The 18,212-nt window shown below is 39.8% G+C and overlaps 1 protein-coding gene across 1 annotated transcript in view; it reads right to left on the reverse strand.

Annotated features, from left to right (window-relative positions):
• Positions 1-2,908: 2,908 nt before the first annotated feature.
• The window catches only part of NWD2 (NACHT and WD repeat domain containing 2), a gene marked incomplete at both ends in the record, with an annotated part of 55,477 nt that continues 40,173 nt past the window's right edge, over positions 2,909-18,212 (reverse strand). Inside the window, 4 exons of the mRNA XM_082758793.1 lie at positions 2,909-6,844; positions 8,480-9,069; positions 9,346-9,490; positions 10,785-10,988. Of these exons, the coding sequence (XP_082614919.1) occupies positions 2,909-6,844; positions 8,480-9,069; positions 9,346-9,490; positions 10,785-10,988 (4,875 nt within the window). The remainder of the gene's footprint in view (positions 6,845-8,479; positions 9,070-9,345; positions 9,491-10,784; positions 10,989-18,212) is intronic.

An 18,212-nucleotide genomic window follows, 5' to 3' on the forward strand; every position in this document is an offset into this window, starting at 1 on the left:
AAAGAGGGGCAGGACCTAAACAGAATTCTCAGTGAGATTATGAACCCAATCCTGGGTAAAAGGGCTGAACTGGAGTAGGAGTCATGTTCATCTTTCTAACTGGTTTACAACAAAGAGAAATAGTGGTGCTGCCCCACACCTGCTGTCATTCTTCAGAACATGTGAGGCTAAGGTTCAAAACTTGAGAGCACCTGTACCTTTTTAGGTACAGCATTAACACTTTATTGTGCCAGCTTATCGTTTTGACCTACTAGACAAAGGCCTAAAATCCCTCTTTGGCCTGAGATGAAGGGAAGCCTGCTCTCACCGGTGGGCTGATCACCTCTTTTGCTGGGGTCTACCTCCTGCCCCAAGAAGCCGTCCCACTGTGCAGAAGGGCATTGAGGCAGAAAACAAGAGGAACAAATCTGTGTTCTCCAGCAATAAACCACTCAGCTGAAGTGGGCTGGGCAGAGCTCTGGTACTGCTTCCCAACCAGGAAGAGCGTTTCTCTCTATCTGTGTTTTGCTCTGTTTCTATGCTACGCTCAGTTACTACCCAGTGTTAGCCACACTCCTGGCAGGTAGGAGACCACATATTTTAACTCCTTCAAGATTGACACGAGTGCGTTATACCTGGTTTTTGAAAGAAGTTGGAAGTTGCTTACCTTCAGGACAGGATCTTAGGAGTAGATCCCTGAGCCATTCCTTTGCAGCTCCATGGCTCTGCAGGGGAGCAGGATTTCAGGTGCCCCCCTCTCTTCTATGCTAACAGATAGGTTACACAAGTTTTGTCTGTTGACTTGCACACTGGCAGTGTGCAATCTAGTCATAGATTATTTATTTATTTATTTATTTATTTATTTATTTATTTATTTTTGTGAATTTCAGTGGCTTTTGAATGTTTGATTTAGTTAACTGTAGGGTGAAAAATACTGGAATTTTCCTTACAAACATAACCCTTAAAAACACTTAACTACAGGCTAATGAGAGCTGAATATATGTGCAGCTGTGTCTCTCTGACAACATGAAATTTGCTGTTGTGCGGATAGCCAATATAAATTCTACACATCGCTCATTTAAAGTCTCAAGAAGAGCTGAGAATGCCACACTAAAATGCAGTCTCCTACTGGGCTGTCCCTAAAATTAAAACTCTGCAAACACACACAGGGGTCTGTTTCCTTAGTTTATTAGTACAAACAATGCATACACAAGACTGTATATTGTTTGAAGACTGCAATAGATTTCTAATTTAACAACTCTGTAACAAAATTTAACTAAATTTGACATTTATGAAAATATAAATCTCTGATTGGGTAGGTTTTCCCAACATTACAAAGTTTACATAAAAACATTCAATATGATCTATTAGTTGCAAACAAGTTAGGAAAAATCATTCAAGTCACTTAATATACTATATTGGCTTGTACATAGAACATTCACACACTACATTAAGTTCTAGCTTAGCATTCATTTCTTGGAAATTTGTGGCATGGAGTTCTCATTTTAAAAATAAAATTGGTTTGTTTACATAGTTTGAAAAAATTTCCACAGATATGCCATCTTTAAGGTACGTAAGGAGAGAAAAAAATTATCCTTTCAGATGTTGTCCAGCATTTCTTTTACTTGGGCAAAATGACTTTTTTTTAAGCATTTGTCATTATTTCATGTAATTATTTCACAGTTTCTGCCTTCAAACTGATAAAACTGTACAAAAGGCTCAGAACAGTTCTAAAGCAGAAGGTGAAGGTAGTAAGTAAGAAAAACCCATTACAAATTGGAACAGTAAAGAACCTTTGGACAGCCTTTGCATTTAGTGGAGAATTTTAGCACATATACAAGCAGTCCCAGAGTGTTTGGTCATCTGATCTGCATTTATCATGGGAAAGAATAGAAATGATAGTAAGGCAAATTTTATCAAGATTAAAACATGGCATGTCTGAAAGCTTTCTATTAAGATTACTTTGGGGACATAGGAGATATTTTAGACTTCCTTACAAGAAAATGGATAGCCACCTTTTAACATTAAGAAATTCATATGTTTAACTGTTTATCTGCAATGCCCTTTCTCTTTGAAAAAGTTTTCTTTACGACCTGTACTAATAAACACTGCGAAGACAAAAAAAATTCCCCAAACCAAAAAACAAAAACCCAAACCATATATTCCTTTTATGACCTAGTGTTTTTTTTTTTAATCATTTTTTATCACAATACAGAAACCTGAAATCCCTGCATGCAATTAAAAAAAATAATCTTTCAGTCCTTTCACCGAGGTGAAGTATTTATCACCTCACGTGTTGACATGTTTGCAGCTGACTGATGCCTACTCCTTTCAACCCAATGATTAATCCCAATTAAAAAATAAATAACTAAAGTAGGTATTTTTTAAATGATGATGGAATGTATCAAGTGTTCCAGGTTGGCAGGTGACATCTTGTCATTGCACCATCAAGCAAGAGAAACTCATTTTTGCAGGTGGGTATAAAGTTGGCTGTTAGCTATAGATCCAGCCCTGACCACCTCTAGGCGACTTGGTTTATAAAACAGTGGTCTGCCTTTCTCACCGGTCAGGTAGAGCTCTAGCTCTAGTTGAAACAGTTTGTCAATTCCACGTAAGATCACCTAACTTCTGTAATAGCATAACAATTTTGATAGTATTGCTAGAAATTTTTAATCAAGGCCCTGGTGAAATCTTGGACTGAACCTTGTATTCCGAAATTTAAAAAAAACCCTGCAGCCGATTGCTGATATATTTGCTTTTTTTGTGTGTGTGTACGTAAATCTTAGAATATTTGTCGAGGAAAAAACAGCTGGTCTGCCCTCTGCTGTTTCTGTCTGTCTTCCAAGAAATGCACTGATTTTTACTTGAATTCAGAAGACAAATCTATGCATGTATACTATTACTCAGGTAAACTAGTCCAGACGGATACTCAGTTGTCAGCAGCAAAACTGTGTCCTCTGCAGTCTATGGCTGAGCACACTTTTTCATAGCAATAGTTGTGTTTTTTGGTTGGTGTTGCTTCACTCACCTCCGGCTCTGTAACTGTAATGGGGCTATCCCTTGCAAATACTTCAGTCGATTCCCTCCAAATGCAGTCTGCAGTCACTTTGAAGCTATAATTGTGACATTTTGGCCTAATCACTTGTGTCGTGTTGTTGAAAATCTGACGGCTGTTTGAAGTAGCAATTTTAATTTTCAGTGCAGCGTCGACTCGATCCACTACCGTGTAAGTGCCTATACTTCCATCATCAAATCCAATAATAATATTTAAATGTCTCTGCGAGAGTGCAAGGAAAGTGGGAGTTTTATAAAGAGAACAGGCACCGATGTTTTTGCCATCCGCCAGCCTCATTACAATTAAACTGGAGATCGCACCATTGTCATCATCTTCCTCACCACGAAAACAAATGTACACGAGATAGCGGCCATCACGAGACAGCCTTTGCCTCCAGATGATACCGGGAGCGTGAACCACACGAAGTTTTCCGCTGTGTAGATCAAGCACATTGATGTTCTCATCACCACGGGTTATAATTCCTAGCTTGCCATTTGGGGACATTTCAAAGTCTTCCAAATTTTTTAAGAAATTGTTAGGCAGTTGTACACGCCTGCAGATGACTTCCTCTGTTAGGCTCCAGATGTTCACTGTTTCAGTAGATGTTATAAATACTATAATATCTGGGCAATCTGGTATCAGTTTGATGTCCACAATGCTTGCACCATCATCGCAGCAAAACTTCTTGGTTATACTGCCTGTCCAGAGGCTCACTGCCAACACTTTATTCTTCGCCATTCCGACTACAAAAGTATTTGCAGTTGTTATAAATGCGTTCTGTAAGGCAACTAAAATATTGCAAACCCTATGTCCTGTGGCCAGGCGCCAAACTCTGGATGCATTTTGCTCACAGAGGGAGACTACAAATTGGTCGTTATGAGTGATCATTAGCTCTGAGATTTTTTGCCCATTGATGCGAAAGATATTTTCGCCGCTAACAGTGTGCCATACGTACTGGCTACATTTATCATCCGATGTAACCATTATCTCTCCAGAAGAGGTCAGCACACAGTTTTCAACAATTCCTTCGTGCTTGAACACAGCTTCGATAAATCCAGTGCTGAAGTTCCACTTGTGGACAGAATCCGATCCGTCCAATGTGTATATTAATTCCCCTCTGGCCGGCAGCACCAGTCTTTGGATAGGTTTGCCAGATTTGTCGATGTTGGACATAGCAGTGATGATGTCTATATCCCAGATAGAAAGGACACCACTGGTGGATAAGGATAGCAGCATGTTATGATGATTTGATTTAATTAGCCTGACTATAGTTCCTGAGATTTCCTGTAAGCTTGCCATGCACTGCCCTGTATCTCTTCTCCAAACAAAAATGGCTGAGGTATTTTCCATTGAAGCAATTATACAGTTGCCATTTTTGGACAACACGGCAGATATAAAGCGCTCATTGTGTTTAGCTCTAAACTTTTCGGCCACCTTCCACACACGAGTGTCAAGGAGCTCAATGCTGAGAGCCTTACAAATTAAAATTGCACTTTGGTCTTCAGAAAGCTCTATGCTGACAACCTCGCTGTCTTCTCTCCTGCAGTCAAAGTCATCCGTAAGCTGGGGATTTGCGATCTCCTCTGTATTCCAAACAGAGAGGCTACCTTCATTGTCCACCATCACCATTTCTTGGGCTGTGTCCAGAATGAGAAGGAATTTCACAAAGCCACTAGAAAATTCAGAGGTTACAGTGGCCAGCTTCTCTCCGCTGCCTAAGTGAAAAATGGTTGTGGTGTTCAAATACTGCCCGCAGAAGGCATAAACTCCGTCCGGAGAGCACTGCACACAGGTCACTTCGTACCAGCAGTGGAAGTGATAGAGAGGCCAGCCGTAAAGCAGGTCTATGACAGTGACATCTTTGCTGGCCTCCAGCCACGCGAGCGCGTGGTTGACCGATAATGTAAATCCATTTATAAAACTGGAGCCCCCCCCTATTCCACAATGTTTTGACCCCTTAATTTCCATTTCAGACAAAAGACAGGAATTTATGTTATCGTATATCAAAAGGGTGTTTTTTGTTGTAGCCACCACAAGATATTTTTCGTCACTAGTAAGTTTCATCCCTAAGATGACAGACGGAGCGGTTGTAATCTGCCTCAGGAGCTGGCGGGTCTCTACGTCCCAGGTGCTGATGGAGCCGTTTTCCAAAGCAGCGATGATTGTGCTGGGATTAAAAGTGGGCAGGATTTCTGTGACGTGCATGCAGCTGGATGACAGCGGCAGGCGCTCGGGGCTGTAAGTCACGTCCATGGATGAATGCAAAGGGACGATAGAGCAGTACTTGGGCCCGTCCTTGTCGCATTCTAAGAGGAGATGTCTGAGTTTAGGCAATGAGCTTACTACTGGCAGAAGCCTCTGCTGCAACTCAGCAGAGAGTGACCCCGGGTATTTTACTACTTTGAACTTTATACTGCGGAGGGTACTGGCCAGAAACTTCAGCTCCTTTTCTTGCGAGCAGGTGTAAGCCAGTTCTATGTCGGAAATCGCTTTATCAAACTGCCCTATCCTAATCATGGTGTACAGCCAGCTGAAGTTCATAATGACTCCGTAGAGAAGATCATCTGTTCTTCCACATTTCGTCAAGTGATGAATAAGCTCTGTCATTTTCCTGTGATTGATAAAAAAGATATCGGGCTCTAAGGGATTACACTGAAAAACCCACGGCTGATCAGGTGCCTGCCTGTCAAAAGCAATCTGATCCATGCAGTGCTTTTCGTCTTCATTCAGGCCTCTGCTGTCGTGGTCATGACAGCCATTCAGATACTGGTCGTTGCTGTAAAAAGGTTTTCTTCGCCCACCTGACCAAACACCAAGAAAATACTCTGCCATGACTGTGTGCATCTCCTGCAAATCTTCTTCATTGTTCAGGTACAGTTTCTGGGCAATTAGTTGCAGATGCCTATTTGCCCAGAGCAGAAGTGTTACATTTTTCACTTGTCGCTCTATTAAGTATCCCTGTAAACCCTCCTTAAGCCTCGCAATGTATATGTAGGGAATTCTCAGTGGGTTGCTTTCTTGGACACTCTCACTTAGCTCATACATAACGCTGTTATCAAGGGCTAAAATATCTTCCAGTTCCATTTCACTCAGACCAGACTTGGACATAGTGATGTAGCCAAGTGCTCTTGACAGTAGTCGTGATCCACACTTGCTTTCCAGCGACCAGAACAACTGTTCTATGCTTTCATGTACAGTGACACAGAGGGAGGACTCATCCACATCTTTGTGAGATCTCCAGTTCCTGACCTCCCTGAAGGTTAAGTTCACAAACATAGGCAGTGTGCACTTGGAGAACGCTTCATTGACGTAGATCTGTTGCCCTGATGTTACTTTTCGTTTAACTCGCAGCAGCTGATGTTTCAGCACTTGGCTACACATCTTTCTGTCCCTTGCAGTCAACTCAATGTAGTTGTCTTCTTCATGAATAAGGCACCTCAGTTTTTGCAGGATCCCATGCTTGTTTGGCAGTGTTGACAAAATTATCCGTACTGAGCGGGGGAGGTGAATGGGAAGCCACCAAAGCTTCCTAGCATCATCGCTATCTGTTAGCTGTTCTAGGGCATCAAAAATTATCACCAGTGGCCTGTGGAATGAAGACTCATTCAAGAGATTTATGAACAAGTCCCGCAGGTCATGAATCTTTTTTGGGTAACTTTGTACGAGGCATCGGTAGTTGACTGCTAATTGCTCACAAACGCTTTGAAGTATGTTCTTCAGATCAGTACTTGTTTCGGTAGATCCCAGAAATCGTATAACTACCACAGGGTCAGAATCAGGTCCCATCTCTTCCTGCAGCCAGGAATAGGCCTAGAATGTAGAGCACGATTTAGTTAGTATCTAAATGAAGCACAGTAACAGAGTTTATAAATAGTAATTGCCTATATATATATATAAATGTCTTCTAATGTTACTGGTTGAGTGAAGTGCTCTCACTAGCAGTTTGAGGTTGCTTTGGTTTATATGCACTGGGTGAAATTTATATCATATGTCATCTTTGTTTAGCCCAGGTTGTATCCCAAAACAGTAAGACGCAGATCCACAAAGAAGATCTTATGTCTATGGGGACCCGAGCAGAATTCATTCTGTAAGTCCCAGGGTACTCTTTGCAAAATCAGTGTCTCAGGTCTGAAAGTCAGTAGGCAGATGCTCTTATTAATAACCTTCCTTAGATACTGAGTGATCGTCCTTGGCCAGGCAGACCTGCTTGGCACCAAAGCTTGCTTAATATTCATTTGCAAGAGAGTTATAAATACATGCCCTGATGATTTTGGTGGACAGGGATGGGAATACAGGATTGCCCATTCCTAGCTGGTTACCTTAATTCCTGGACCACTGAACTATGCTTTCTCTTGTAGCGCTTGTGGCTCTTACACACTGCCATAATAAAATGTTTTTTTTTTTTTTTTTTTTTTTTTTTTTGGTTAGCATACTCTAAGCAAGTGAGGAATGTGGCTCTAAATCCTCTCAGTCTGTGCAGGCTAACTCACTCAGTTCTCTCACGTGCTTAGTCTTTTCCCCTCACTTAAGATATTACAGAATATTTTAAAAGAAAAACATAACCAGTGCCTCAAGGTTATGTACTGGGATCTGAAATGAGATTTTGAACTGCAAATCCCAATTTCATGTACGCAATTGATGTGAATCTAGGAAGTCACATTTGGGAAAGAGATAGGATTTTAAACATTATTGTTCCCTTCTCTATTTCCTTCTGGCTGATATGGCTGTTTCCCAGACTACTGTGCCAAATTCTTTGAGCACACGGCAGGGAACTCAAAGTTGTGACTTCTAGCTTGAGAATTAGGCTTAGAGATGCCAGCTTGTTTTTTTTTTTTTTTTTTTTTTTCCCTTTTTCTTTTTTCCCTGCATCTGGTCCTGCACTGCACAGTTTCCTTCATGTCCCTGTAGTACTCAGCTCAGTGGCTGAAGCAGCAGATGTCAGCTAAACACAGGTATTTTTGCAGGTTATTGCAGTTAGATTTCTGGCAAGTGTATTTGTAGCAAGCGTATCAGTCTAATTCTGGAGTAATTTCTGATGAGAACATAAAACAAGATAGCATGACTTGGAAAGACATGCTGTATTTGTGAATAAGACTAAAAACAGCATATGATGTTTAGACGGTTCCAGATTCATAGGACCTCTGTGGAACAAAAGGGAAAAAGATCATTGTGAAATACAGGTTGATGATTCAAAAATATGTTGATCCCTACTAGTTTTTTGAAAGCTCTATAAGCTTTTGTTTCTGTTGGGCATTATGTATACATGTTGCTAGTAAAAGGAAGAGTCTTTTTCTCAACATGTATACAACAATAAGCAGTATGTCAGTTTTATAATCTTTAATTTATGTATTAAAGACTGATATATTGTCAAGAGGAAGAATGAAAAGCTAGCCTTCATGCACAAATGCCCTTGGCATCACCAAACTATGTAAGGTATTTATTTACCTTCTTTGCCACTTCGGCTAATAGAAGAGTTTTCCCTGTGCATGGTCCTCCGTATACGATAAGAGGGTTAATGTGTCCTATTTTGCTAGGTAGAACGTATTTGTGAACTATATGCAATGCCTCACATCTGTATTCATAAAAAGTGGAGTATGTTTTACATAGTGATGAATGCTGAAGAACTTCATCATACAACAAGTCTGTCTCTGTGTCAAAATTCTGCTGCACTGTTGCCTGGATAATATCGATCATGTCTTCATAGAATTGTTTACCGAGTCCTTCAATGTAATGATTCTCCACTTCTTGGGAGTAGCCCAGTTTCATGTCACAGTGAGTGACGGACGTGTACACTCTCAGATTGGAGGATGCGACGATGGTAGGAATGAATTCATCCCTGAGCTTGATCAGCTTCTCATGGGCTTCAGGATCTCGTAGAAACTTCCCAGCTGTATGTACCACATCCATGTATTTTCCCATCTCTGGAATTTTAACAAAACGCTCGATGTTGGCAATTTTCCGAATGTAGCAAACACACTTCTTTAGGAAAGCTGGTGTTTGTTTACCCAAGGCAAAATCAAGTTCATCTTCAATAGCTAAGGATGAAAAGAGAACGCAGAGTCTCTGTTATCTTTTCTTTATAAACAGTTCAAGACCCCACCCCCCAAAACATGCAGACCCTTAAATGATCGCATCTCTTTTCTGTGAAAAGAAGAAAAAACACAGCAAAAAACTCTCAAGCAAGAGCAACAAGCACATTTTCCTCTTTGGTTAGGTGAGAAATGCCAACAGAAATATATTTTCATGCTTGTGGAAAGGCTGATAGAAAAGATAATAAATGTACATATAGAAACAGTTAGTCTGAACTTTACCAGAGGAAAGGTATCTCTTTGCTTGGCTGTGTTTCATTTTTCCTTTCTCATACAGCAATTTCACAGCAGTCTTAAAAATCTTCTTTATCTCTTCTGATATATCTTGCCATTTGTTCTCATTCATGGAGTTTGAAGAAGATTCCATCTTTTAAAAATATCCATAGTTAAACAGTAGCTGTAATACATCTACAACTTCAAAAAGTAAGGGTCTAATATTTAAGGTCATAAATAACATGGTAACAGAGAAACACACGCATTAAAAATAAATTAATACGTTCAACTTTTTATACTGCAGATAACCATAATGTATTCTTTTATAGAGTTATAAAGACTATCTACTTTGAATATTTTCTCAGTTCCTCCTGTAGGTAGCTGATGCAATATTCCTCATGAATAAGACAGAGAAAACCTTAATAGAAGAAGAGTTTTGAGAATTGGAGAACCAAACCTGAAATAATTATAATAAGGAAGCAGTCTTATTTCTCCTGTTCAAGAGAAGTAATAATAATAATAATTAAAGCTTGGATTTCAAATCCAAAATGAGGTTCCTGGTAGTGTTAAATAAGCACCTTATATTTGAAAAACATAAATTTCCCTTAAGGCAGCTGGTAGTCACTGCTGCATGACCTACTGCAAGTGACGTGTTTCAGGGGTCTCCAGTTTTCCTGGCAGTAGGAGGGTGCAATAAGGAAGAGAGTGGCCTTGAGGGTTACGTTCCTTAGCAACTCTTTCTCGACGTGTTCAGAGCGGTATGTCTTTTATTATTTCCAGTGAGTTTATAAGATGTAACTGTGTTAGCGTTAAGTTATGAATATCCTTTTGACTACTCCTGTTGTGTCAGTAGCTTGAGGAAAGGTATAGAGTTTTAGTAAGAAAAAAAAAGTCAAGCTTTATTCAAAGGGCATTCTGGACATTAGCAAAACAACGCATAAAGTTAAAAAACTTGCTTCATCCCTTGTGGTAAATAAGTCAGAATTGGACACATTACACTGCATTCAGCTCATTAAACGTTTCTGTGTCAACGTGTTTCATGTTTTCAGTGTTTTCTCATGCAACAAATACTACATTCTGCTACATGATGGATGAATGCAGTATAACAATTTCATTTCATTTTCTTTTGCACTACAGCAAGTGCTCAAAATGAATGTTTGCTCTGTTAAGAACCTCTCTCCTTTACGCTGAAATCTGTCCTTGGATATATAGGATGTGTAGGAAGGCAGAACTGAGCCCTGGGTGATACACAGTCTTTACTGTCACCAGTTAACGACAAATGCATGTTTTAAAAATGATAATTAATGGTGTTCAAAAATCTTCTCTTAGAATACGGTTAGGAAGTTAATAGTATGGGATCTGCCCAGGGACAGCATTAGGCACTTCAGGACATTTGAAAGGCTGTTTTTTAACTGACAGGAATGTTTTAGGTGGTGAATGTGACTTACCGTATTCTGGTAGCTCTTCAGCATTTCAGATTTTGGCCTGAGGTAATATGCTGGTGGCACTGCATTCTCGTCCCTGCAGTACCACTCCTCTAAAATTCTTGTCTCTAGCTTAGCCTCTATGGCAGCGTCCAGGATCATTTCAAATTCGGCTGACTCGACTTCCCCTGGTATTCGGATGTTGCCATACTTCTCTCCCAGTAAGCCCTGTGTATTTGCAGGAAAGTAGGGATTACATTTTTCTTTTTAGTGATGCCAATACCCTCCTCAGGATCTGAATTTCTTAAAAACCAGTGTGGTAACTAGCTTCACGACTTTGAAATTACTAGAAAGGCAAACAGACACAGTGGAAGATGAATTAGTGTTGAGCTACATCCTACTACGATGACTTGGTAGAATTTCAAGTAGGTGCATTAGCTTTCTTAACATTAACTGGTAATAAAAATACAAAGGCATTCAAAACATGTAATTAAAAACACCCAACATATTTTTTTTATCACAGTATTGACTTGTGTATTATTGATTCCCATTAGTTGGCATTAATCACACACGTAAAAGGGAATGTAGGTATCTTTTTCTGTGGACTACAGGCTAAGGATGCACCACTGAATTCGTTACCTCTTGGTTTTATTCTTGGTTTCCACTGCAATGGAACATAAGATTTTATGTCCTATTTGGTGAAAATTGACATGAATTTGCGTACAATTCCCATTAGTACTATTAAAAATGTGGCTTCTACCCGAAATACCAAGATCGATGTTGTAGAACCACAAGCTGCTTTGCTGTCTCATATTCCCTTACTGCAAACAATGTTTAATGTCTTTGCCCCAGTAGCTGTCCAGGGAATGAACAGTGAGGCAAGGAAAAAGAGTTTTGACCAAATACCAAATAGAAATGTATCACAGCTCATTTTAGTACTTAAGTGCATATATTTGGTATAAATGTAAAGGTCTGTGGATGTTAGACCACTTCTTTTTCTTAAACTGTGGCATGTAAGATTTATGTTACCTAAGTAACTGAAGTTTAAAATACTGGTTATGATACTATGAATACTTTTTTTTATAACTTAGTTATGTAGTTTGCTGCCTATAAATATTAAATAAAAAAGGGTTGGGAAAAACTTTTTGGAAGATAGAGCTGTAAGACATTTCTGCATTCTTTCTACAAACTTTCTCGCATTTGTGACTATCTGATTAATTCTGCATTTAAATCTTGGTCCACAGAAGTAAGTGAGAATTCTCACTTCATTTAAAATAGAATTCCATTTTTTTTTTTTTTATTTATTTCCTCTCTTAAATGTATGCAGTAAAGATTCTGAGTTAATGAGAAAGAGTACTTAATGTGGAGAGGCACCAATGGTATCAGCATCATGATTTGAATTGGAAAGATCTCTTAGCAAAGTAATGCTAATGCAAATACAGTAGTACCCTAAAAATGTAAATGACCTTGTTTGTAAATAATAAAAATCTAAATATTCATTTTTAAACCACTCATCATAACGAGAAGCTGTTTTAAACTTTTTCAGCTGTAACTAAACCCTGAAAATCAATAACTGATGGTGATGAAGCTTGCTGCACAGATTATAAAAGCGTGATGCTGCAGATACCCTTCTCTGAAGCCAGTTGTGTTGGCAGAAGGTACTCAGGCGGCTCATCCTGCTAGATGCTTCAGCCTCAGAGCACAGACATCCGTGCAGTTTACATTAACACTTCCTAACCTCTTTCAGGCAAAAGCACCTGGGCTAGCTTAGACCATAGCTCACATTGTAACTTGGCTGTTTTTTTGCCTGGAGCTGACTGGGGAGAGCTCACAGAAAGTACAGTGCTGGCTCTGATGGCGAGTAGTTGGCCTGAGAGCCCAATAATCTTGGAATTCTGGAGCTGCAGAGGTTAAACAAAATATAGTATTATTTTCCTTCCTTTTTCTTTTTCAAGTGAGGTTAATAACTCTATCATGCTGAACTGCAAGCCCTAGCACATTCAGAGTGATGTAGAAATCTCCTAAATTTCTCTCAGTGGAGCTTTGCTATGCAAATTTTGCAATTACCTCCTGTAGTAATTGTTACTTAAAATTCATTAGGCTACACTTTTTCTGAATTTAAGTCCAATGGATTCATTGTTGCCTGAGCAAAGATCAATAGCTGGGCCTTTCACTAACAATATTAAAATGTCAACATTAAAATGTCTTGTTGTAATGTACTGCATTTAATCAACTAAATTTGCTTTGGAATTATTCTGTGTACTTTTTGGCTTCTCTAGTACAGTTCATGCTGTTCTCTCTCCACTGAATAAGAGATAAGTAAAGAAAAGCATTACTTTAAAATTGAAAGACAGGTTTTTTTTTTTGCTCTATTTTATCTGTCATTGCAACAGACATTATGTAAATAATCTTGCACAAGGGAACATCTTCCTGACCAGTTAAGCGAAACACATTAAAAGGTATTTTTAACGCAAGCAGAATAGTAGTATCACTGCGGATGATTTTATCATGAGCTTTTAAATAAAACTGAGGCCTATGCAAAAGTATTATTTGAAAGCCTTTACATTTTTTAATCAAACTGTCTTCCATAATTGTGCCCACTACATGCCAGAAAACCATTGTGGGTATTTTGGCAGAAGTGCTTCATGAGCTGCATGAGTTAGCCATGCTCAGAGCACACCTCTGAAACCCGGCTTTCTTTAATGCAGGAATACTGCTTCATGTGGCTGGTCTGAGCAAGGAAGGACTCCATTTTTTAATCAAAACATAGCCATTTCTGTAATTAAAGATAAGGAGCAGCAGAACAGAAATTTTGAGGACAGTTGGGGCACCTACTTGGTGAATATGTGCATTTAGAAAAGCAAATAAATGCATTAATAAGTCGGAGGTTCTTACACTGTAAGATTAACAAGTAAATACCGAGGAATAGAAATAGGAACATGATAGGAACAAAAAAAGAAAAAAAAAAGGAAAAAGAACAGAACCGGAATGAACAGAATTGATTATGCAGGCAGAAACAGCAAACCATGAGTAGGTCTACCATTTAGAGCAGGGCAATCCAAGGCACTTCACTGCATTGTGTTCCTCTCGGAACCCCAACAGAAATTAGCTAATGTTCTGGTATTAGTATCCGATTCTGTGTAATCATTCAAAAATATTCTTGGTAAAAAAAACTTCTTTGGTAGACAACTCTTCATAGAGTCATTCCTTTGCTGCTTGATAACTCAAGGCTAGCCTAAATTTACGGCCCAGTTTCATTGGCCATCTAATTGAGGTACTGAAACACAACTTAAAACATTAAGTTTGCAGTTTAACACTAAATTGGGAGGAGCTATTGACTCCCCTGAGGGTAGACAGGCCTTGCAGAGAGATTTTGACAAACTAAAGGGCAGGGCAAATACCAACAACATGAAGCTCAACAAGAGCAAGCGCTGAATGCTGCACCTGGGGTGGGGCACCCCTGGCTGTACCTATAGGCTGGGGAATGGGAGGCTGTAGAGCAGCCCTATGGAAAGTGATCTTGGAGTTCTGGTTGATATCAACTTGAATGTGAGTCAACAATGTGCCCTGGCAGCCAAACTGTGTGCTGGGGTGCATGGCATGAGAAGGTCAAGGGAAGGGATTGTCATGCTCTGCTCTGTGCTGGTGTGGCCTCATCTCAGGAACTGCACAACATAAGAAAGGCATAAAATCATTAGAGAGCACCCAAAGGAGGGCAGTAAAGATGGTAAAGGGTCAAGAGGACAAGACGTATGAAGAGTGGCTGAATTCACTTGGTTTGTTCAGCCCAGAGCAGAGCAGGCTGAGGGGAGGCCTCATGGTGGCCTGCAGCTCCCTTACGAGGGGAGCGGAGGGGCAGGCGCTGAGCTCTGCTCTCTGGGGACAGTGACAGGACCCGAGGGAACGGCATGGAGCTGGGACAGGGGAGGGTCAGGCTGGGGGTTAGGGAAAGGTTCTGCACCCGGAGGGTGGTTGGGCACTGGGACAGGGTCCCCAGGGCAGTGGTCACAGCACCAAGCCTGTCAGAATTCAAGCAGCATTTGGACAATGCTCTCAGACACATGGTCAGATTTTTGGGTGGTCCTGTGTGTAGTCAGGAGTTGGACTCAATGGTCCTTGTGGGTCTCTTCCAACTTCCAACATGATTTTATGATACTATGATTTGCATGCACAGGCCATGAAAGCTCTATCTTCCTGTGCCTGGACATGGTGATGAGGCATGGATGTTATCTCCTTCTAGCTGGTACCTGGGACTTGCCGTCTCCCCTCTATTCCTTTTGATTTATATCTGTCTCTAAGTGTATCCTATCAGGATACCATAAAACCACCCAAAACTTCAGCTGCCTAAATGAGAAGCTCAGAATCACACATCTTTCTCCAGGGGCTTCTGTGTCCGAGCTGCACCTACAAAGGAGGCTTGCAGCAGCCCCTGGTGATGTCTGCCCCTCTCTCTGTATTCCCTATACATTCAAGTAGGAAAAATAGAACAAATGAGTTTGAAGAAAATAAAGTTTCTCACAATCTTCATGTTGCTTCATGCTAAATGCAAATAAGAATATTGTCATTTACACCCTTTATGAAAAATACCACAGTACTCTACAGTAATAAACTAAAACTTCAATTTGTGGTAACAACATTGGAACATTTTGATGATTATTATAGGAAATTATTTTTAAAGGGAACAGTAATGTTTACACCACATTCAGTACCAAGAGACGGTTTTATATGCAGACTTATGAATTCAATGTCCCACCTGATGAGTCATTTTCCTTTAATAGTAAAACAACAAATTAAAGATTCATTAGATTGCAGGTGATTGAGCTGTTTAAAGCGATCAGGCTGGCAAACATGTATAAAACCCTCAGCAAAGAATTGCGTCTGACAAAACTTTATAGAATTAACACAGAGCAACCTCAGCAATAGTCTTGTTAGCTTTGTTGCGCCTGAGGCTGAAGTTAAAGGAAGATTATTAAAGACAGATTAAAAAATTACAGGCATAGTCACAATAATGACCAAAAGGTGGGAACTAATGAGGTTTGGATTTGATCTTGAGATATGATGGATTCATAGTGCATGCCATGTTTTAAGTTCAGACATCATTACTGAAACATTCATGAACCCTAATACCATACCTTATATCAATAAAGAACAGGTTGAAATTTTAGATATATTTAATTTTAACCAAGACATTTAATTTCTCTAGTAGATATAGTGGTAGATAAAACCAAGCCATCAAATTATTGTAGAATCATAGAATCATAAAGGTTGGAAAAGACCTCCAAGATCGTCTGGTCCAGCTATCCCCCTACTCCCAATGTCACCCACTAAATCATGTACTTAAGCACCAGATCAAGTTATTATAGCAAGCTGGACTGATTACTGTTTGGTTTCATTCTTTTTTTTTTTTTTTTTTAAAGGAAATTATGCATTAACATCTGAAAATGTCACTTTAAAAGTCAGGTATGTAACGTTTTGTGATTTCAGATACTTTCCACCTTAAGAGCAGCATTATTTTGCCTTTTTGCCAAGAGAAAGCTAAAGATTCATTGAAAACTCAGATTTATAGCTGGTGAATGATGTGATCCAATGATCTTTTGCTGGGCTTCATGGGATCAGTCCTACCACTTTTACTGCTTTGTTTCTGTAAAGTTGCGCTTGTAACACTGAAACATATTAAAGTCCTCTCTGCCTCATCTCATACAAGTCCTTGATTGCCAACTTTCTGAAGAATAAATATTCAAGAAATTGCCTTTGAAGGAATTAAATTAAACCATAATTAATTTTTTAACCTAAGATACCTCTTTTTGTCCAGACCTAAGCGCTTAAGCAATTTGTTTTGGCAACAGCCAAGAGAGATTCAGAAGTATATTGTCCCCATTTCACCTAGCAATTAGGTGCAGGGAATTAAGTCTAGGCAGCGATTCAGAGCTGTGACAGGTCTGCAGTGTTTAATTGTAACGGGATAGCAGAAGCTATTGTTTCTAATTGTCAGCCCTACCCTCTCCACAGGAACTGCTTACTGCTGAAGTAGGAAAGCCTTGCCCACTTGTGAGTTAGGTCCTGAGTGACTCACATTTCAGCCTGCTAAATTCATGTAAGCTCAAACTGAGATCAATTAATCAAAGTGGAGCAGTTCCTTTAGGAGAAAGCGGTGAGAATGCAGTGAATGGTAGTGAATACTTCATGCTCTGGGCTGGAAATTGCCTGCAGGCACCCAACATCAGCATTCAGGTGTCACTGAGACCCACTAAGTGGTTCCTCAGGCAGATGCCAAACTTGTAGGGATTTAAGTGCTGTTAAAGTGCCTTAGGGCATTACATTGTTCATCTGTTGCTAGGGCTTTGGCTGCTCTCCCTGATGTCCCAGAGGTGTCCTTCCACTCATCCCTAAGGGAACTGTGGCTGTCAGGCTGATAGAAATTCACACCATGTCTCACAGGGAGGCTGTGGGCAGGGAGCAGCCTGAGAAGCAGCTTGTGGGGCATGACTGGCAGCAAGGCTGGTAATGAGGCAGCTCACTGTGCATAGAGAGGTTTGTTTCAAAATCTCTCCTGAACTGGAAGAAGGGCAAGTTTGTGGTCAGCAGGTACGTACCCAAATCATCAGGCCTCTTCAAAGCTGGAGAGCTGCCTGAGTGTGCTCTTCTAGGCTTCCTTCCACTGGTGGATACATCTTTCTATGAAATAAAACCTTTTTCTTCCCCCTTTAAAGCCACACGTTTCAGTCAAATAGCCAGTAGGTGAAATGTCCTTATTGCACTAATGCTTGCTGTAATGTCAATCTATCTATTAGCTGATAAAACGTATGTTACTGCTATGGATAGAAAAGACATAACAAAAATGTAAGTAGATTAACATTTCTATTTAACTTCAATTTTAAAAGACCTCAGACATTCTAAATGTTCTGTCTAGAAAGTATGCTTATTGTAATCAAATGCTTATACCCAACAATTTGTTTCAATTGATGTGTACACATATATGTATGTGCAAACTGAAGACAAAATCACCAGCACAACAACAGAAAATGCTTTCTTAGAGCTTTCAAACCTTACTTTTTCTATTTATGGTGGCTACATTCTACGTCCTATCTTTCATCCTGAATTTCCACAAGATAACACAGCGCATTCCCATTTCTATCCTGCCCAGAAGGCTGGTTCCAAGTCAGGAAAGGACCTGTTTACCCTCCTGGTCTGCCGAAACGTGGGCTTAACTGATATAAGCAAATAGACAGGTAAATAATGACTTGAAAATCTAGAACAAAATGGTCAGGATACCAATTTTAAAGGGCCTTTTATTTAACATCCCATTGAAAGAAATTTAGTACAACTAGAGGTCTTTTTGGTTTGTTGCCTGTGTATTGTAACCCTATTGTAGCAGTACCCTATAGAAACTATATATGCAAGATAAGGTGATTAAAATATCTTAGGCACAGCCAGAGATATTTTGGGGGATGA

This window comes from Aythya marila (genome assembly GCF_965140915.1).
Source record: "Aythya marila genome assembly, chromosome: 4".
In the NCBI taxonomy this organism is placed as follows: domain Eukaryota; kingdom Metazoa; phylum Chordata; class Aves; order Anseriformes; family Anatidae; genus Aythya; species Aythya marila.